The sequence below is a fragment of the Drosophila nasuta genome, chromosome 3 (genome assembly GCF_023558535.2).
Source record: "Drosophila nasuta strain 15112-1781.00 chromosome 3, ASM2355853v1, whole genome shotgun sequence".
Taxonomy (NCBI): Eukaryota; Metazoa; Arthropoda; class Insecta; order Diptera; family Drosophilidae; genus Drosophila; species Drosophila nasuta.
In genome coordinates this window covers 47,965,488-47,986,361 of record NC_083457.1, presented here as the reverse complement: position 1 = coordinate 47,986,361, position 20,874 = coordinate 47,965,488, and the positions used below count along the sequence as shown (strand labels likewise).

General features: G+C 40.0%; 4 protein-coding genes across 7 annotated transcripts in view; 2 read left to right on the top strand and 2 right to left on the bottom strand.

Annotated features, from left to right (window-relative positions):
- LOC132793979 (probable peptidoglycan muropeptide transporter SLC46) lies at positions 1 to 4,022 on the bottom strand. Of its 3 annotated transcripts, none has more exons than XM_060804171.1 (6): positions 3,791 to 4,022; positions 2,895 to 3,160; positions 1,080 to 1,841; positions 673 to 1,011; positions 288 to 616; positions 1 to 219 (listed from the first exon to the last, which is right to left on the bottom strand). In XM_060804171.1, the coding sequence occupies exons 2-6, from the start codon at positions 2,907 to 2,909 to the stop codon at positions 78 to 80; spliced, it is 1,587 nt and encodes a 528-aa protein (XP_060660154.1). In that variant the 5' UTR covers positions 2,910 to 3,160; positions 3,791 to 4,022; the 3' UTR covers positions 1 to 77. The 3 variants fall into 3 exon arrangements, with proteins under 3 accessions (XP_060660154.1, XP_060660156.1, XP_060660155.1); XM_060804173.1 differs by lacking the exon at positions 3,791 to 4,022 and adding an exon at positions 2,479 to 2,782 and having other exon boundaries at positions 2,895 to 3,237; XM_060804172.1 differs by lacking the exon at positions 3,791 to 4,022 and having other exon boundaries at positions 2,895 to 3,765.
- The window catches only part of LOC132793977 (elongation factor-like GTPase 1), a 90,650-nt gene extending 86,237 nt beyond the window's left edge, over positions 1 to 4,413 (top strand). Inside the window, exon 7 of the mRNA XM_060804169.1 lies at positions 4,256 to 4,413. The gene's annotated coding sequence lies outside the window, so the exon portion shown is untranslated. The remainder of the gene's footprint in view (positions 1 to 4,255) is intronic.
- An 836-nt stretch (positions 4,414 to 5,249) lies between these two features.
- Positions 5,250 to 10,001, top strand: LOC132793978 (protein scarlet). Its single transcript, XM_060804170.1, has 9 exons — positions 5,250 to 5,648; positions 5,896 to 5,945; positions 6,057 to 6,193; positions 6,248 to 6,553; positions 7,333 to 7,839; positions 7,898 to 8,050; positions 9,202 to 9,443; positions 9,530 to 9,630; positions 9,707 to 10,001. Exons 1-9 carry the CDS (start codon positions 5,311 to 5,313, stop codon positions 9,880 to 9,882), a joined length of 2,010 nt encoding a protein of 669 aa, XP_060660153.1. The 5' UTR covers positions 5,250 to 5,310; the 3' UTR covers positions 9,883 to 10,001.
- Positions 10,002 to 10,004: 3 nt separating this feature from the next.
- LOC132793976 (adenylate cyclase type 6) overlaps positions 10,005 to 20,874 on the bottom strand; it is a 43,889-nt gene continuing 33,019 nt past the window's right edge. Inside the window, exons 21-29 of one of the 2 annotated variants that reach the window (XM_060804166.1) lie at positions 20,625 to 20,738; positions 19,707 to 19,835; positions 18,446 to 18,606; positions 17,964 to 18,097; positions 16,233 to 16,342; positions 15,718 to 15,887; positions 15,445 to 15,626; positions 13,618 to 13,742; positions 10,005 to 13,067 (exon numbers count right to left, since the gene is read on the bottom strand). In XM_060804166.1, coding sequence (XP_060660149.1) covers positions 11,928 to 13,067; positions 13,618 to 13,742; positions 15,445 to 15,626; positions 15,718 to 15,887; positions 16,233 to 16,342; positions 17,964 to 18,097; positions 18,446 to 18,606; positions 19,707 to 19,835; positions 20,625 to 20,738 — 2,265 coding nt within the window. In that variant the 3' untranslated portion in view covers positions 10,005 to 11,927. The remainder of the gene's footprint in view (positions 13,068 to 13,617; positions 13,743 to 15,444; positions 15,627 to 15,717; positions 15,888 to 16,232; positions 16,343 to 17,963; positions 18,098 to 18,445; positions 18,607 to 19,706; positions 19,836 to 20,624; positions 20,739 to 20,874) is intronic. The other variant, XM_060804167.1, reaches the window with a different exon arrangement.

The window sequence follows — 20,874 nt, the reverse complement described above, 5'->3', positions numbered from 1 at the left end:
TGTTTTAAAAAATAAAATATAGCTCTGTCTTTTATTTATAATAGTAGTAGTTAGGTTGTGATGTAAAAACAAGCCTTTTATGTGGCCTCCTGTTCCGTCTTTTTGGATAGACTATCCCGATGTCTGTCTGTTGAGACAGTTTCGCTAATAAGTCCGCTGTCGTTCTCCTCCACATTTGGCACAGCCAACGAGTTTCGGCCCAACACAATGTGAATGCAACTAAAGAAGGATCGAGTGAGGATTAAGTTAGACTCTTTTCGCCCTTTAAGCCAACTCCCTGTACTTACAGCACTAGCAAAAAGACTGCCATTTGAGTGCCAATGGTCAGTAGATAGATGCCACCGCCGTGACTAGTTTCGAGCGTGGCGACATAGATTTGAGAGTAGCAAACGCCGCTGATGAAGGGCACCGCATTGTCACAGACCGAGAGCAAGGCAAAGACCTTGCCACGTTCTGATTGGGGCACAATCTTCGACGTCATCGAACGTATCATGGGTCCAACAATAGGACCTAAACTGCAGACTGCGCCACCCACATAGAACAGCGTTGGGCCCATGGCAAAGTAGTAGAACAGTCGGGCAAGCGCATGTGCCCAGGTGCCAATAAAGATGATCGTCTATGCAGCAGAATAAAGTTAGGAAAAACAAAGGATGCTAGATAGGGAATACTTACTGTGTCGCGCCAGCCGAGGAGTTTGTTCATCACGGGCACAGCCAGCAGCATCATGACGACAAAGGCCGTTGACTTAAACGTCTTGAAGGTACTGTAGGAACTGACCTGCCAGCCGAACTTGCCGAATGTGTAAAGATACATGTAGCTTCCCTCATCGCGTTGGAACGTGTAGAGTGCCATACTGATGAGCAGGATATACAGGAAGCTGCGTCTGTGGCCCATGCGTGGCTTGAACAACACTGCAAACGAATCCTTAATGTGCTGCTTGTCAAAGAAGTCTGCCCAGAAGCCACAGCAACCCAACTCCCTCAACGAGCGTTGATTGGGAGTCGTTTGCCACTAGATAGAAAGATTAAAAGGGATTTGAAGATAATCCCGTTGACAAATCTAGCGCAAGTTGTCCTCACCTTCAGCGCAAACAACGTGTAGACAATCGCCAGAAACAATAACGTTGCGTTGACCGCAAACATGTCCGCATAGGATTGATTGAAGACATTGTAGAACAGATAGGAGCCCAAGGCTACGCCTGTGGGCATGGCACTCAGATAAACCACATCCAATATGGTCACCCTAATTGTGCGATTATTCAGCGTTGTGATGTCCGATATGTACGCAAAGCAGCTTGCAAATATGGCCACATCGGCGCCCGTCAACGCCGATGGCAGCGTGGCTGTATAGATGACATTCTCCACCGGCCAGTTTGTCATCTTGGCATTCACTACTACCATCGCGGAGTAGATGAACTTACCCACCAGCCCCATGAGCAGCGGCAGCTTGCGACCGCGTCTATCCGAAAAGGAGCCCAGAAAGAGAGCTAGGAATATGGGAAAGATGTGCGCTGCAATGTTCTCCCACTGGTGGAACCAGGCCGTTGTCTCCAGCACCTTCTTCTTGTACTCCTCGTTCTCTGCATTATTGATGTTGTCACAGATCTCGGCGGAGAAATTTCTGTTCACCAGGCACGCCTTCTGCACAAAGAAGTTCTGCTCAACCACCGAGGTGATCATGAAGGCGAACATGTACAGAAACATCGTGGGCTCCACAGAGGTGGCGGTGACGGCGTCCCACAGCCATTCGCCGAAGCTGCGTCGTTGCCTTTCAATGGCAATAATATTGCTGCTGGCAGCACTGCTGCCAATGCTTGTGCGCCGAGCATTTTGCGTGCCCTCCTGAAAGTATGCAATGATTTTGTGTCAGTTTTTGGAAGTTGTGAGAGCGCAAGACCGCATGCGAGCCAATCGACGCCATAGCAGTAGGGCATGCACACGAAGAGAGAGCGGGAGCGACACCAAAGCACAGCTTACCAGGCCAGCGAATCAGGCGCAGTGTTGTTGTTCTGTTCGCCCTGATATTGAAAACAAAACGAGAGAGTGACAAACAAGAGAGAGGAAGCGCGAGAGGGCTTTGCAGAAGGTAAAAGCTTTTATAGCAGGGCAAGCAAGCAAAGCTCGCAAGCACGTTGCGTCGTCGAGAACAATTTGCCGTCAGCATTTGTTGCCGTTGTCTATTCTCAGTTTCGTCATTCGATGCTAATCATTCATCTTTATTATTATTATGAAGAATTCGATTATATTTAAAGCATGGTGTATGTTTTGTTATTATGAAAACATTAGTGCGATAAGCATTTCCAATAGCAGTACGAGGCGCTTGTATAAATACAAACAAATTTTGAATGTGAGTGTGTGCACGCGTGTGTATGAATGAGTATTAAATTTCTTTATTTCGTGCATAAGACAAGCTTGAATTCCGAATTTCCAATCTACATATGAATTTATTTATTGATAAAAAATAGCAAATGCTGCATACCATACGGCCTCTCTATACAGATGTTGTGCTACGTTTTGTAGTTGTGGTTATAGTTGTACTTGTACTTGTTGTTGTTTCTTGTTGATGTTGAGGTAGACGATGTTGTTGTTGTTGCTGCAGCTGCTGCTCAACTCGCAGTCATACGCAGTACTTTCGCGCAAGCCGATACCGATACCAAAAATAACTGCAAACACTGTGAACACTTTTCCATGACGCTTGAGATTCAGTTGATTTCGATGATTTGTGCTCATTCACTTTTAAACATGTGGTCAGCCACACACTCACAATTCACATTTTCTATTCACTACAATTTAGTGACACTTCTTTAGTTATATCAAACGCAAACAATAACAAACAAAAGAAAAAAGGAAAAAAAAAGCGAAAAAAAAACAAGTCTGCCGCTTAAAAGCACTCACCTCGGTTACGCTCATTTCGCTTTTGCGCTTTGCGGCGTCGCTGCGTTCGCTCTGTTTGCACTCGCTTTATTGCTCTCGGTCTCTCTCCCTCTCTCGCAGTCTAATTCAATAGACAGATGGGTTTTGCGGAAGTTCAGCGGGTCACGTTGTTTTTGGACGCGTCGAAGCTTTTGCCGCTCTCAGCAGTTTAAAAGCTTTTATTTTACGTTACAATTTGAATTTCTCTCGTTTTTTTTTGTGGTTGCAGATTTTAGTTCCCTTTTTCGCTGTGTGGAAGGTTTATCTATTTAGTCGGGATTGTTTATTGTTTAAGCAAGTCAACTTTTTTGTGAGTCTCTAATTGCTGTGCAGTAATATGAGTTTATGGGGCTCGTGTTAAGTTTTTTATAACCAATTTTCCTTATCAAGAGTTAAGGTATTTAGCGTTAGCGTTAACGCTTAGCCAAGTGTTATCCGCTAGGTCAAGTCAGCGTCTCGTCGCCGATAAGAAGCGAACTTCAGCCAATTGGGCAGACAAAAGAAGTTAAAAGTTTGGTAAACGAAAATAGTAATCGTATATTTATGACACGATAACTGTTGCTTGGCATCGGACAGTGATTTTAATGCGGCTACAATTATACTCCTAATCATTTGGCAGTTAGTTAAAGGGTTATAAATAATTTGGCATTGCTTGCATTTTGCAATCTTTATTACTCGAGTTTTCCCCAAGTTATATAAGATGGTATCAAGTGATGATTTGTTTACACGCTTCTTCAATTATCACGATTATATCAATTAATCGACATTCAGATAGCAAGCAAAGGCACTCTATCTCTCTGTTAACTCATCGGACTGTCTCGAATTACGTATCAAAGACAATAAATGTTAATATTCCATTTTTTACTGCACCAACAAACCTTTTTGCGGTTTTTCAGAAAATAGCGACACTCGTTTGTTCACAAATTAATTTAAATTCCTTTAAAAAAATATATTTTAAAAAAATTGCACTTTTTCGTGATGAACGCCAGTTGGAATCGTTAGCACTTCGCGCGATATTACCAACCCCCCAAAGCGCGATCTCGGATGTATTGTATTTATACTCGACTCCCGTCCACGAACCGCGCTGTTTAATCGTGCTCATGAAACTGGCGTCTGCCGGTGATAGCTCATTGTTCTTATACCATTCTTATCAGGTATATTGACTCTGCTTTATTAACTGAGTGCGATATCAACAGAGACTCTTTGGTGTTTATACACAAAAGTTGTAGAACTTCGTATAGAGTCGGACTCATTTGATTACTTCATTTTCTTGATACCCATCATAAATTGCAACTTATCTTTGTCTCTTATTTAGCAAATTTTGCATTTTCTTTTATTTTCAGAGTCTAAAGATACGAAACATTGTATTGTTGATGCTCGACACTGACTGTTAATCTTGATGAATGAGATGATTTACAATTGTCATTCCTGGCATTACACATTATTTGTGGAAACAAAATGTAATAAAATGTTAGTGAATAATAAAATATTTTTCTACCAACTGAAATAAGAAGTGCATTCTTTTAAGTGTAGTATTTATATTATATTTCATCGCTCGCATGTTAGTATTTTAATCAATTGCATACTTTTGGGGGTGTGGGGAAATAACTAAAATGTTGCATACTTTCGTGCGCAAGTATGAAATATTTATGCATTAGTTCACAGCTCGATAAAATTGGAAAATCTGATCAATTTTATTTCATTTTATATTATAGTTGTATATTGTGTGTGAAACTTACGTAAATGGTTTATGAGCGTCAATGAAAAAAGAATAACGCACATTTTCAGGTTACTTTTGAATATTTGAGTTGGGCATTCAAAAGTGTAGCATACTTTTTGGCTGCAGCTGATAACATTTTGGGTTTATTTTGGACTGTCAAGCAGTTTTGAATTGTACATATTTCTATTTTCGGTTTCATTTAAAAACCTTACTTGTCATCTTTATGTGTTGAGTTGTGCACAAAAATTTGCATAATTCTAAAGGGTTTTATTTTTACTAGCAAACGCAATGCGAAAATGCTGAGCAAAACACACAAGAGAAAAAGTCAAAGCCATTGACGTTGGCTTTCCCGTTGCGGTAGATTCCCGTTGCTGCTTGGCTGCTTTACTGGATGAGGCTTGGAGGGCTTCCCTCTGGACTGGAGTCAGCAGCAGCGGCGGCGGCGGCATAAGGTAATTTGAAACGAAGCTTAGGTTGCCAACTACTTCCACACATAAACGTTGAGCGTATGACCAGCTGAAGATTCAACTGCGACTTCTGTGTGAGAGCCACCCGAAAAGAGGCGTCAGACAAAGTCTCTACAGGTCGCTGTCACTGTCACTCAGGCAAACTGCTGTTGCCTCAGTTGACATCGAGCTGCCGAACGCGTCGGTTGCGTGTTGATTAAAACTACTTAGAATGTCGGATACAGATAGTCGACAACTGCTGAGCGATATGGCAGACGTGGTGCCGCATGATCAGCACGAGCTGCAGCTCGTCTCGGTTGGTGGTGGCAGTGGCAGTGATTTGCCCAGTGTGGACAGCACCCCGAAGCTATCGAAGCGCAACAGCTCGGAGCGCAGTCTCCCGCTGCGCAGCTACAACAAATGGGCGCCCACGGAACACGGGGCAACGTTGGTCTGGCGTGATCTTTGCGTGTACACCAATGTGGGATCGGGCAGCAAGATGAAGCGGATTATCAACAATTCAACGGGAGCTGTGCAGCCTGGTTCACTCATGGCTCTAATGGGCGCAAGGTAAGGCCGGGTGAAGTCAACTATAACGAGAAATCGATATGGCCAAGTGTTGTTGGCTAAGAAAAAACAAGTCTGGCTAGTTTAGAACCATAAATTCCCGTGATATCTGGGTTGGCATTGTATCATAACATACTCCACTAAGAGATGCTCTTATCACGTATGCTGATAAGGCAGCTGGGGTGCAAATAAGACGAAGTAGGTCTTTTATAGTCTATCTAATTGTGGACAACTTATGTACTATTCACAGTGGATCCGGTAAAACGACGCTAATGTCAACGCTCGCCTATCGCCAGCCAGGTAAGTGTGAGATGCTGTCGTTGCTTATCTTATCAGCAAACTAATTCAAGTTATCTCATCATCATCATCTACTACTTGGATAACTATAACACAATACGCTTCACTCTGCAGCTGGCACTGTGGTTCAAGGTGATATACTGATCAATGGACGTCGCGTTGGACCCTTCATGCATCGCATCAGTGGCTATGTGTATCAAGACGATCTCTTCATTGGCGCGCTCACTGTGCTCGAGCACCTTAACTTTATGGTGAGTAGCTAGAGCAAAACAAGATTTTTATTGTAAACTCGGTTATTCTCTTAGGCCAATCTTCGCCTGGATCGTCGTGTGTCCAGTGAGGAGCGTCGTCTTATCATTAAGGATCTGCTGGAGCGCACAGGACTGCTGTCAGCTTCCTCCACTCGCATTGGCAGCGGCGATGATAAGAAGGTGCTTTCGGGTGGGGAGCGCAAGCGCCTCGCCTTTGCTGTGGAGCTGCTCAACAATCCGGTGATTCTTTTCTGCGATGAGCCCACCACGGGTCTGGACTCCTACAGTGCTCAGCAGTTGGTGGCCACTCTGCATGAGCTGGCCCAGAAAGGCACCACTATATTGTGCACAATACATCAGGTAAGTTTAAAACTAACGATGGCTAACGATGAAATTGTAGTAGTTTCTTTAAAATGAATACATATAACTGCCATAAAAATATATTGACAATCTTACTCTTACTTCGAAGTGGAGTATTTTTAATAGAACTTGTACAGTTTGTATACATCAGAACTACGATTATATCTTAGACACTCTTACCTTAGAACTGTATGCAAAACGAGTTCCTAGAGTGCATTGATTAGCCTGAATAACTTTCGTGATATACGCATATCTAAAAATCAATTTCTGACTATCAGTGCGTTGATCTCACTCACAATAAAAGCTAGAATCATCAAAAATGTGCGGGGGTCGCAAAATGTTAAGGATAAGTGCCTTTCCTTCACCTATCTTATAAATACGGGAAGCCTTTACCTTTGCATGTATAAGTTATTACTTAATTATATGAGACAATTTTCACATTCTTACATAACTCTAGACTTAATTGTTGGAGCTCTTACAGTTCAACATACCGTTTTAAAATAGTCTTACAAATTTTTCAAATTTTCTTACCTCATTTCCAAATGTGTATATCAAAGCCAATTCGCATAACCAAAAAGTTTTGTTTGTATATAATGTTGAGATATTATATTCATGTAAATTTTTCAATAATTGATATATAAATACAGTAGAAGATGTATGTAACTTAGAAAGCAAATAACAAGTGCCTGGTTTATTAACATTGATCAAACAAAATAATTACTAAATCTTTGACACTTCAACCTACAAGCTGCAACTATTCTATATTTCCTTCCTTTCAGCCAAGTTCGCAACTCTTCGACAACTTCAATAATGTCATGCTGTTGGCAGATGGTCGCGTGGCCTTTACAGGTTCTCCACAGCACGCGTTGAGCTTCTTTGCGGACCATGGCTATTACTGCCCGGAGGCCTACAATCCGGCAGACTTTCTGATTGGCGTGTTGGCCACAGATCCCGGCTACGAGCAAGCTTCGCAGCGTTCGGCACAGCATTTGTGCGATCAATTTGCGGTCAGTTCGGCGGCCAAGCAGCGCGATATGCTGGTTAACCTCGAGATACACATGGCGCAATCGGGCAACTTTCCCTTTGACACCGAACTCGATGCTTTCCGCGGTGTTGCCTGGTACAAACGCTTCCATGTGGTTTGGCTAAGAGCAACGCTAACGCTGCTCAGAGATCCCACCATTCAGTGGATGCGTTTTGCCCAGAAGATGGCGATGGCTTTCATCATTGGCGCCTGTTTTGCGGGCACCACGGAACTTACCCAACTCGGTGTGCAGGCTGTGCAGGTGAAGTTGAAAGTAGTTTTGCCATTCGAATTGACTATTTACCATTTTGGCAATGCAGGGCACGCTCTTCATCATGATATCGGAGAACACGTACCATCCCATGTACTCGGTGCTCAATGTGTTTCCTCAGGGCTTTCCACTGTTCATGCGTGAGACGCGCTCCGGCTTATACAGTCCGGCTCATTACTATGTGGCAAACATTTTGGCAATGGTGAGTAGCGAGAATGTCTGGAACTACTTATGGGTAGTCTGCGGATTTTGAAGATCCGTTATATTCAAATAAGAGTTGAAAGACGTGCACATACAATATTTTAAAAATTTGTAATCAATTCTAAATACATTGTTAGCTGCTAAAAAATTCGATTCGAGGTCGACTTATTAGAATGTTTTGCATATCTTTATATACTGCATTTGAAGGATTAAGTTAGATGAGTTAAGGGAGATTCGCTACACTGAAAACATGAATTGCAAGAATTGTAATAAATACTTATAGTTTTACTTAATACATAATATTCGATTGAAGGTCTACTTATTGGGATCTCACTCAAATTTTGTTCATATACAATATTTCTAGGATTAGGTAAGACGAATTAGAAGTGATACGTTTAATTAAAACATGACTTGAATGAGATAAACATACTATATCATACTTCATGCTATATACGCAAAGTCAGTTCATGAAAAATATGATTGGACATTGGAAAAATATATTATGATATCTTTTCTTTATATAGTACTTACCTTCAGCATATGATTTAATGTACTTTTTAATTATTTAGTACAATTATAATGCTGTAGTAATAGCAATACTATAATTTTATAGTAGAATACTAAATTTATATTCATATATATATTATAATACCCACTACCTATAGGGTATTATAGTATAACTTTGTGCATTCATGTATGTAAGGCAAAAGCTTTGTTGAACATATTTTGTACTCTTTGGTATATTTTGTATATAATAGTATATCGATATACCAAATATAGTCTTCGGTATATTTTATATAGAATAATTTAAATGTAATATGTAGTATATTGATATACTAAAAAAGGCTGTTTTATATTTTAGTATTTCATCAATATCAATCGCATTGTTTTGCTTTCATTAATGGATAAAAGTCGAGCACACTATTGATTAAGTAGTTCATTTAATAATTTTATATTTATTTGTCCGACCTCTGTAAGAAGATTAATAGCGTTAGAGACATTAAAGGTGGTGCCTATATTTTGTATGAAAGATAATTTATGCGACGGTTTTATTAAAATATGTAACGACTATCTTAGAGTCTTACACACTTCAATGTTACTTATTTTACGTGTTTACCTAACTGTCTGCTCTCTCTGTTCTCTCCTCTACAGTTGCCTGGCATGATTCTCGAGCCGCTGCTGTTCGTGGTCATCTGCTATTGGATCACGGGACTGCGGGCCACGTTCTATGCCTTTGGGATAACAGCGATTTGTGTAGTGCTCGTTATGAACGTGGCCACCGCATGTGGTTGCTTCTTCTCGACGGCCTTCAATTCGGTGCCCTTGGCCATGGCTTACTTGGTGCCCCTCGATTATATATTCATGATTACGTCTGGCATCTTTATCAAAATTAGGTGAGGCGCAGCTGCCACAACAGCAGAGCAATCATTGGTCTGACCCACAACACAAAAAATTCACTACAATTTCCGTATGATTTCAGCTCGTTGCCATTGGCATTTTATTGGACGCAATTTCTATCGTGGATGCTCTATGCCAACGAAGCGATGACAATTGCCCAATGGTCCGGCGTGCAAAACATCAGTAAGTAGACGCAGTTCCCCTCCCTCTTTCCTTCCATTCCCACTCTTCTAAAAAAAAACTTTTCACTGCTCTGCAGCTTGCTTCCAGGAAAGTGCCGACTTGCCCTGCTTCCACACCGGGCAGGATGTGTTGGACAAGTACAGCTTCAATGAGGCGAATCTGCAGCGCAATCTCTTGGCCATACTTGGCCTCTACTTTGGCTTCCACCTGCTGGGCTATTATTTCCTTTGGCGACGCGCGCGCAAAATCTAAAAAAAACAAAAACAATAGCCAACATACAATTACTCGTATTTATCCCTGTTTAGTCCTTGTTTAACCAACTGTTCTGTTTGCTTTGAGCAGCTGTAAATATATTGATTACGAAATTTGCAGAGTTTTGTTGTATTTTTTTGTTCATTTTTATTAACACATTTTGCAAACACTTGCGACACATTTAATAAACATTGAATTCAACCTTAACCTTAACCGAAACAGCAAACTACGAGTACTCGTACAATACATTATACAATAAATACATTTAACATTGTTTCTTTCACTTAAATTGACACAATTGTACTTCAATATACCATTTTACACATATATCATATCTCATATATATATATATATATTTAGTCCTACGATAGCCGATCTAAATGGTAGAAAACTTAGTTAAATTATAGTAGTTAAATTCTGCGCTAGTCAAAGAGGTGTCGTAATAGAAGTTGCTGGCGTGTTCTCATTAACAATTTCGCCTAGCAATCGCCAAGTGCTTGAAACCGCCATAAAGTGTAGAAAATTATTTGAACTTAAATTCGTATCTAAAACTTGAATTCGCGAAATTGCTTTTCAGAACACGCCGTCAAACAGTTGTCGAGTTTTCGAGTTATTCCAACTAAAACTAAGTTAACACAAATCACAAGTCCATAAAATAATCTATACATTTTAATTTTACAATAGAAATCACAGCAAGAATTGATTTTTTTTGTGTTTTTTTTCCTTGTTGGTTTTTGTTTCTTTGGTTTTGTTCCGTTGAAGTTATATCGTAATATATATATAATATGTATGTATATTTGTTAAATACTCTTTGTTTAAACATTAAATTTAGTGTTGATTTCAGCAACATTGAGACGCATTCATTCACACATTCGCACACATACATTTACATTTGATAATCGTTTTAACATACACATAAAGCATAATTAACAACTTTGCTTTTTAGTTGAATGTATTGTTTAAATAAATCTATTTTCATTTTTGTGTTCCGAATTACGCAATCAACTAATTTAGGAAAATTTAAAAAGTAAAATTTTTTTCTACTTTTACAAACTTGATTGAAGAGAAAGTGTATTTCAGAACAGCCTTTTTTGTGAACTTTCGTAATTGAAGCGAAAGTGTAAATCAGAACACGCTTTTGCTTACTTTTTTGTGCAGGCTGTTCTGAAATATACAATCTTCTACCTATGGAAGCTTAGGTAAAATGTAGATTTGCACAATTGAAACGAAATTGTAATTCGGAACAGCCTGTTTTTGTGCAGGCTGTTTCGAGTTACACAATCAACTCATTTTTGTAGAATTTAGGTGAAACATGGATTGGCGCAATTGAGACGAAAGTGTAATTCGGAGCAGCCTTCTTTGTGCAGGCTGTTCCCAGTTACACAATCAACTTATTTTGGGGAACTTGGGTAAAATGTAGATTTGCGCAATTTAAGCGAAAGTGTAATTCAGAACAGCCTTTCGTCTGCTTTTGCTCTAAGAATTGACAGTTAGTTTCGATAAACTGTTTTATATTATTATTTTAGTTTCTTTGTAGTTAATATTTGCGTGTGCTTGTTCGACTTGGCATACCCTGTAATTGATTAATTTTCGCTTTTAAATTCAGTTTCTGTGCTACACTTTGCGTTGCATTCTCTTCTTGCAGTTTCGTCTCGTGTTGCCTTTAATGCTACATAGGAACCTTTGACCCGTTCCCTCGTGTCCCTCCCGCTTACAAGCTACATCAAAACTATCTTCGTATCTAGTGTGTGTTCAGTGGTTGTGTTGCTTGGTACCCAAAAATTGTGTGGTGCAAAATTGCTTTCGTACTTACTTTGCGTGTGATATGCAGTTCATGTTGAGGTTGAAATTAAATTCTACCCTGTACTCGCTCGCTACAAGTGTTAAAGGAACAACAAGGAACAACAATATATTGATGCTTAAATGCGAGATCATTTCAAGTGTGGGAAAAATACTGATTACTAGCTGCGCGCTCTCTCTCTCTCTCTCTCTCTCTCTTTCTGTTTATCCATTCTGTACATATTTACAACAAGATTCATATCGCTTTACGTGCTCACATCCTGCAGCAATCCTGTGCGAGGACTATTCGCTGTGCCATTGCTGTTGCTGCCACTGCTGTTGCTGCTGATCAAGATCATGCTGCGACTGTTGGGGAGCACAAACACCTCGCTGGCCAACCCAATGGGACTCATCGATTGCGACGTCTTGATGGGACTGCGATTCGGTTCCAAGCTCGCAGTCCGTGGCTGCCAATCGCTCGTTGCAGTTGGCAACAACACCACAGCACTGCCATCGGCTGCTCCGCTGCTCTCCAACGTGCCAGGCGCTGTTTGAGTGGAGCTCTGACTCTCATTGGACAACAATCGTGTGGTTGTCGTGGTGCAACTCGCTGCCATGGTGGTCACAGAGCGTCGCTTGCGTTGTTGCTGCGAATAAGCCGCAGTCGTGGTCAACGTTTCGATCACATTGAAGCTAACGATTGTGTCGCGTTTCCGCAGCGTTGTTGTCGCCGAGCTGCAGGTGGATGTGGAGACGAGTTCGCCACGTAGATTCTGCTGCTGCTTATTGCTCAAATCCGATAAACTTATGTTGTTCTTTAGCAGTATCTCGAGATTCTCAATCGAGTCCTTCAACGTGCTCTGTGTGATTTCCTCTTTGAGTTCGGTGACCAATGTTTTGGGTGGCGCTGTGGGCGTCACACAGTTCTCGGCATTCGCTGCACTGGAGTTCCTTAGCAAAGCAGGCAATGCTCCAATGGTGACCACACTGGAACTGTTCGATATGCTGGGCGTGATGCCCGTGGAGCTGCTGACCGTGGTGCCAAACGAGGAGCTGATGTTGTGCTGTCTGCAGAGCGATTTGCGACGCTGCGCTGTCAAGTTTTGCATATTCGAATTGAGATCGATGTCATCCTCAATGTCATCGTCTTCGTCAGGCGTCGGCACAGGCGTGGCGGCCACTGCCTCGATTTCCTTAGTCTCTGGCGGAGCTGTGGTCAATGGTAGACTCTTTGGTGGCTGCTGTTCCACAGCTGCAGCGATGGGCGCTGCGGCTTCGGTGGGCAACGGCGCTTTGCCTTTGAGAAAGTAGGTTATCATGGAGCCCTTGCCCTTGACATTGACGCTGCCGCGACAGGTGAGCTCGAAGCCGCGGCACTCGAGTATCTGCTGCATCTCCTGGGTCACCTGAATTGTGTGTGTGATGAAGTGAAAGTGTTGATTTCATTTGGGACAACAATTTGGAGTGTGAGGAAGGAAGGCGATAACATAAATTCAAAGTGACAAGTTCATTGGCATACACATAGACACAAAGCAATCCTCCCACACACACTCGCACAAATTCTCAGACAATCTGAGGCAAGACCTGACTCAATATTTCATGATAACACTCGGCTGCCTTTGCCTCTCATTCCTCTCTCGTCCCCTGTCGGATTGTCCCATACGCTTAATAATTTATTTCTTTTTGCAAATTTCGTGCGCTTTGCTTTTATCGGCAAATAAAATCAAATACGTGTGTGTCTGACTCTCGCTTTGTGCGTGTGTGTTGAGTGTGGGTGCTTTAATGCCATGAAAATTGTATGAGCAGCGTACGCGACGTATACGCAATATCTGTTGCCTGCTGCTCTTGCCGCTGCTGCTGGTCAACAATTGATTGGCGCTGCTTGTGACAACTTCTCGTTTTAATTTATTTAAAGCCAACAAGGCAAAAACTTGACAAATCCGTTTTTCGACTTACCTGTATGTGATCTACGAGTCCCGTCGAGTCCATCCGCGAAGCCACATTCACCGCGTTGCCCCAGATGTCGTACTGCGGCTTGCAGGCTCCAATCACACCAGCGACCACTGGGCCAATGTTGATGCCTGCATGACAGAGTAAAGAGTTGCGAGAGTTGCTTTTAACTTGGGTTTGAATACGGAAATGTCTCCCAAAATGTCAACCGCGCGCAAAGCAATAAATTACGCTTATTTTCAGTGTGTATTAAGTAAAGTCCTTAGTTTAAAGAATGTTATATAATAGATTGGTGAAAAAAAACGATGTAGGACAAAGTTTAAAGATAAATTTGGTCTTGTATTTACTCAATTTCGTTTTAGATTTTTAGTTTTTATTATTATATAATCTTTTTGATTTTTGAATTTAATGTTGGACAATGTCGGGTTCGGTTAATAAACAAATATGTAAACCATTTGCTAGAAGAGAATCAATTAATTTGAAAAAAAAAAAATTATCGATTTTCTACGGTTCTTAGTTACTTCGGCTGACAGTTTGGTATATTTTTCTTTCTACGGTATACTTTGAATAATAGTATTTCAATAAATCAAGTATATCCTTTGATATATCTTTGTTTTTTTTTGCAGTGTATTAATTTGGTGTGTTTTAAAATGAATAGTCTTAATTGCTTTGGCTGACACTCTGGTATATTTCGAATGTTGTACTATATCAATATATCAAATATAGTTTATGGTATATTATTATTTTTGTAGTATATTAATTAGGTATATTTCAAAATTAATACCGAATCAAATACAAGTAAATTTTTAATACACCAAGTCCTTTTTTTACGCGATTGTTGGTTCTGCTACTAATCGCGTAAAAAAAATCTCGTAAAAATGGTTAGTTTTCCAATATAAACTAACGAATCGGTTCCGAATATAAAAAATATCGCGTATAACAAAATATACGCGCAAAAAAATCAAAAACAATACAATAAGTTTCAAATTGCAGACTTATGATTTATTCATTCATAACAAAATAAAAAATACAAAACAGAAACCATATATAAAAGAGAAGAAAACAAAAAAACAAAGGTAGATTTATTGAAAAAATCGTTGAATGCTGTTTAATCACTGTCATTATCCGAAGTGGAAATTATTCTTTGCCGCTTATTTTGATGGCCGGCACTGATATCATTAGAATTTGTATCAGAATCAATAGTAAGAACTATAGATTGATGCTCTGATTGATCCGACTTATGACTAGATTTGCAATAATTGATACACATAGAGTAAAATTTTGTTGTTGGGGCTTCCCCGTATTATATTCAAAAAATATTACGCGTAAAAATATGTAAACAAGCAAAAAACGCAAAAAAAGCAATCGCGTTAAAGTGAAAAATCCGCGTAAAAAAAGAAATTTGCGCTGCAAAAATAACCGCGTTAAAGTGAAATCGCGTAAAAAAAGGACTGGGTGTATAATATTTTTACAGTATAATAATTTGGTATATTTAAAAAATGAATACCGCGTCAAATATAGCCGTTGGCATAATTTTTAGCATGTTTGCATTATATTAATTTGATATATTTTAAAATTATTTCCGGACTGTTTGGCTTTTATGTTATACACAATACTCGACTGTAGCTTCCTCAATTCTTTGTGATTGTTTTGAACTCCAATGATTATACAAGATTAACATTAGCATCACTCAAAGTAATTATTAAGTAGATTAGATTTTATCTTTCGTCGTTACAAAATAATGCATTAGCAAATAATTTGTTTCACTTTCAAATGTTTACGAATGCCGTTCACAATTGACATCAAAGACATGCCCATATTGCTGTTACTCACCTATGCGCATACGAAAGTTGTTGAAGGAATGCATGTTGACCTCCTCAATCTTGTCGAAGAGCTGCAGCGCATAGTCCGCCATCGCGGTGACATGACTGAAGTTCACCTGGTCGCAGGTGTTCACTGTCAGCCCCGAGGCAGCCATGTAAGTAGCGCCAGTGCTCTTGATTTTCTCAATGCAACTGTGAGAGAGAGAGAGAGAGAGAGAGAGAGAGAGAGGGAGGAAAGAAGTCATTGCATTGACAGAAAGATGGAAAGTGCTTGCAACCTTACCGGAAACGCTCTTCGCTGAGCAGCTCATCGAAATCGGCGATAATCTCGTTGAGCAGACGCAGACACTCGACGCCCTCGTTGTTGCCCTCGAGTTCCACGTAGAACTCGGAGAAATTTGGTATGCTGGCAAACAGGATGCAGACCGAATCGCATTGCTCGTGGTACAGATCCTGTGAGAAAAGCAGTCAAATGTGTTAAATTCAATTAAATACAAAGACGCACGTTTCTCAGCTCATGTGATTTGCTTAAAAAAGTTGTTGTTGATTGCACACACACTTAATGTGGCAACTCGTAACTGTGTGTGTGTGAACCCGTTGAGCAGCGAAGCGTTGCAGGCCACAAGAAAAAAAAAGCAGGCCAAAGGCGAAAAGGCCAATGGACATTTAAAGCCGCCAACGGCGACCTTGTCTTGAGCGCCTTTAGCATGCAAAATGCGTTTGCAAATCGCCCTCGCACTTAAGCTGTTATACTACACCACACACACTGTTATACACTTGTGTGTGTGTTATACTCACATCGAGGTGTTTCTCGCGGCTCAAAAAGTGCTCGGCAACATGCACAGGCAAAATGTTTTCGAGCAGTTTACGATTATAAGCCTGTAGATGCTCCATATCCTCTTTCTCCTCTGCAAATCATCACGGAAAAAATACAAGAAGAGCATCACGTTATACAGTTATCAAGTGTATCTGTGTGTGTGTGTGTGTGTGTGTTTGGGTGTGTTCAAATAAAACGAGAACAACAAAACGCAGGCAAAACAAGCGCAGAGAGAATAAAAAACAGGAGCGTGAAATTGAAATATCAGTTTATCAGTTTACCGAAGCGTGAAGCGCACAGCAAAGAAGCGTACGGCACACAAAAAAACAAGTAGGTGTTTACTTCCAGCAGGGAGTGTACGACTAGCAGTTACTCTGTAAACATAACTTATTGTTGATTAAAATTAGATGTTTATCAAAATCAGTTCTAATCTGTTATTTTAATGATATTGCTTTCGATTCAGCAAGTTATCTTTTATTTTTGGTAACTTTAAGAAATATATAATAATAAAATAATAATTCAAATGCTAAGATAATTCCATCTTCATCTTATTATGTATTTAATATATGTTAATAAAAAAATAAATTTCAATTTTATAATTGTGTTTAATTATTTTTAACTTAAGTTCACATTGCAGATAAGTGCTCTCTTTTTATTTTATTCTTTTCTTTTGTCATTAAAAAAATATCACTAATTGCACCTACATTTTATTGCATATCCATCACAAAAATAGTTTATTTTTTAAGTTTAACTTAGAGTTTCAAATAATTACTTCTTTTTTTTTTCGAAAAGATGTGACATAACAGTATAAAATGTTTTTTTTCTATTTCTAATTTAATTTCCATTTAGTTTTTTTTTGCCCTACATAATTTTCACTTATTTTTGTAATGTTTATATCGAGCTAATGGCTTATTCTTCTTTTCTAACTTAAGTCAAAACTAAAAAAACACATTTGACAAAGAAAAGTTCTTTCAGATTATCTGCCTTAAGAACTACAAATCTTTGTTGTTAGTTTAACTTCCGCACTACTTTGAATTCTATCACATTCAGCACATATTGTCACTGATTTTAGCCAACCTTACAACATGTTGTATAAGCCTGGACTAGTCTAACATATCCCACTTTAAGCACTTCCTGTGACTCCAGAGAGTATCAAAAGAACAGAGCGCAAAAAAAGATGCGAAAAAGCGCTGCATAAGCTCAGGCGCCAGTCAAACATGAGTGCGATTGTTTGAGTGTATTAGTGAGTGCGAGTGCGAGTGTGAGTATGGAATATGAGTATGAGGACGAGTGTCAGCAGCGTGCGTATGTGTGTGTGTGTGGGTGTATCTGTGTGTGTGTACTAATGAAAAGGCTTTGAATGGAGAAAAAGTGAACGGAAACGCAAGAGATGAGCAGCATTGCGTTGGATAAACGAATGTTGCCAGCGAGTGAATGGAGAAGCAGCACAAGTTGTTGAGTTGTTGTTCTTGCTGTTGCTGTGAATTCCAGACAGACAGTGGGACAGACGGACAGACAGAGAGACTGTCAGAGTGCCAGTCAGGCAGTCAGTTAACGATACAACTTTGCAGCGCTTTAGCTAATTAGCTACCAAAAATAAATACAACAAAAAAAGTAATGAAAATTAAAACGAAAACGAAAATGTAGAAAAGTTTTTCGTGTGTGGCATTTGGAAATTGCGAATTAGAGACAGAAAGAAAGAGAGAGCTCACCCGTTGCCTGCAGCTTCCAGATGAAGTCCAGGCGGTATGTGGCCTCGGTCTGATGGCTGTGGAAGATTAGGGCAAGCATAAATGCAAATAGGAAGATTGAATCAATTATGTAGCGCAGCAAGGCTTCCTCATTCCTGTGATGTGCAGCGCCAGTCGAAAGTCCCAAATGCAGTCAGACCCAGTTATTCCAGTCCATTAAAGTGTAATGCGGCATTGTGGCAAGAAAGAAGAGCAAAATTGGAGGGGTGGGTAAATGGGGAGGAGGGGTAAAGATAAATGAAGCCAACGCCAAGTGCTAAATACAATTTTAATGCAGTTTGCGGCTGCCTGTAAATGCATTTACATTTGCAGCTGCGGCACGTGGCACGTGGCGCAAACCTCGGGGAAAGGGGAAATCGAGGACGCTTCAAATTGCATTACATCGTAACTCGATTTCGCCTTGCGTTTTAGTTTGTTTCATTTGGGTTCTTTTCAGTACTTACGCCAAGTCGAGGCTCATTTCCCTGCTGCTTGCATACAAATAGCTGGAGCAGGCCATGTAACTGAATGCGGCAAGCAGCAAGAGGAGCAGCTTCAGCAGAATGCGCAGCACTTGGTACGTGGCACAGCACATCATCGAGAGCAGCGTGAGCAGCAGGAATGTCTGCGGATATGCAAGAAACAAGATGTTGCCACAAAAATGTGCAATAACCAGTGAGAGAACTACAGTCGAGTGTGCTCGACTGTGAAATACCCGCTACCCATTTTAAGTAAGAGTAAAACATTTTGTGGAATTATTCTTACAATATACCAAATATATTCTGAGAAATACTGACTTATATTGAAGGCTGCATTTGGTTAACCGATTGACAAAAAACAGCACAGTACAAAATATACAATTCTAAATAAGAGTAAAACATTTTGTGGTGTTATTCTTTAAATATCTCAAATTAAAATACCGAAAAAATACTGAATTATACCTGTAACACTAGGTATACCAATACTCTAATACGTTCACAATATACCAAAGAGTACAAAAATACTAGATTGTTAACCAAAGCAATTAAGACTATATATTGGGTATATTTGATATATCGATACTCTATTGCGTTCATAATTTCCCAAACATTACACAATTTACCAGATTGTTAATCAAAGCAATTAAGAGCCCACTGCATCAGCCTATCGTGCCATATAAAATTATTTCTTAAATAAAACCTTGTGGTATTATTATTAAAATATACCAAGTTAATGTACCGAAAAATACTAAAATATACTGCAGGCTGCATTTGGTACAACAATGCGTTATGTACTTAAAATTTACCAAATTAAACATACCAACAAATACTTAAATAATCCGAATGCCATATTTGGTATTAAATCATATTTTGTAGAATATACTGTCAACCAAAACAACAAAACTCCGATTGAAGGAACCATTTTCAGCCATTTCAAATTATTTCTTAAATAACTTTTCAGTTTTTTTTTAATCTCATGATTCATAACAACTGTAGTTATGAACGCAAGTCCCAAAAATCTCGACTCTAGCCTTAAAATTACGTCAGTTATTCCATTTTTTTCGAGATCTAGGTTTTATACGGACGGACAGACAGACAGACAGACGGACATAATTATATTGTCTCAGCTGCTGATAGGAAATATATGATTAAGGCGGTCAGTGTTTCTGTACGCACAAAATTATAATACCCTTCTATTTTACGGATAGCAGGTATACAGAGAGATGAGAGAAAGAGGTTAACTTACATTGTAGGCCAAGTAGAAATCACAGTCGGCAACCAGTTCGTGCAACTCCTGTTGCAACTGTGTGCTATTCAGTGGCAGCCGGAGCCACTCCTCGTGCCGCAATTCCAGCTGTCGTGACGATTCCTGCAACTTCAATTGACTGTTAATTAGCACACGATACTCTCAGTCGGCACTCTCAGCACTCATCAAATAAATTGCGGCCCAATGAATAGCGAATTGCGATCCCAAGTGCCCATTAAACAAGGCCCAAAAAGTTGACAACGTAATGTCAAAGCACCGCCAACGGTGCTTTGAACCGCGCAGACAAAGAGACAGACAGAGAGACAGAGATAGAGAGACATTGAGGCAGGCAGACTGTTGCCGCTGGGGCAGGTAACAAGTAGCACATAAATGGTGCACACTTCATGTATGAAACGTGGTTCGCATTTTTGCCTGGCCTTGTTGTTGTCTGGCCAACTTTAATGGAAAAACTTTTGTTTAGTCGCGTCCCGAACACAACAGCAACAACAACACCCTCAACAAGAGTAAGAGAGAGGGGGGAGAAGAGAGCGGGGCATGCAACACCCTCGCACAAATTTGTATTTTGAGCTACACAAAAATGGCAACAAAAAGCAAAAAATATGTAAAACGTAAATTTCATTTTTATTATTTTTAAGTTCCATTTTAGCCATGCCAAAAACTTTCAACTGATGGCCAACAAAATGGCAGCAGATACGCTGTGTGGCAAGGTGGCAAGGTTAAGGGGCACAAATTATGGTCTTATGAACACACAGAGACAGAGAAAGAGAGAGAGAGAGAGAGAAGTTGTCATTTCCAGGGGATTTGTCATTGTTTATGTTATTCCAGCTAAAAAGGCGCACATTACGAGCCACATTACAAGCAACAGCCGCACATTTGTCCCCATCTTGTTTCACTTACCATGGCCAGCAACGTGGTCAAAACAATCAGTCCAACCGTCGACAGGGCAAAGAACTGCGACCACGTCCGATTGCTGTGAATGTGACGTGAGAAGCGCTTCACCACGATGGGCAGCTAAAACCAAAAACATGAAAAGAACGTTTCAAGTTTATTTTAATTTGCAAGCCATGTATATAAATAAAGTGGGAGATCTTTTAAGTGGGCGAGTTTTAGAGACCCTTAAGGTTGTTTTTAAGCATTTGTTTTACTG

Coding starts and splice junctions, on each gene's coding strand:
- LOC132793979 (XM_060804171.1), bottom strand. Junction 1,012..1,079: donor ACACGTTGTTTGCGCTGAAG/GTGAGGACAACT, acceptor CTTTCTATCTAG/TGGCAAACGACTCCCAATCA. Junction 220..287: donor GCAGTCTTTTTGCTAGTGCT/GTAAGTACAGGG, acceptor ATCCTTCTTTAG/TTGCATTCACATTGTGTTGG.
- LOC132793978 (XM_060804170.1), top strand. CDS start 5,311: ATGTCGGATACAGATAGTCGACAACTGCTGAGCGATATGGCAGACGTG. Junction 5,946..6,056: donor GCTCGCCTATCGCCAGCCAG/GTAAGTGTGAGA, acceptor TTCACTCTGCAG/CTGGCACTGTGGTTCAAGGT. Junction 6,554..7,332: donor TATTGTGCACAATACATCAG/GTAAGTTTAAAA, acceptor CCTTCCTTTCAG/CCAAGTTCGCAACTCTTCGA.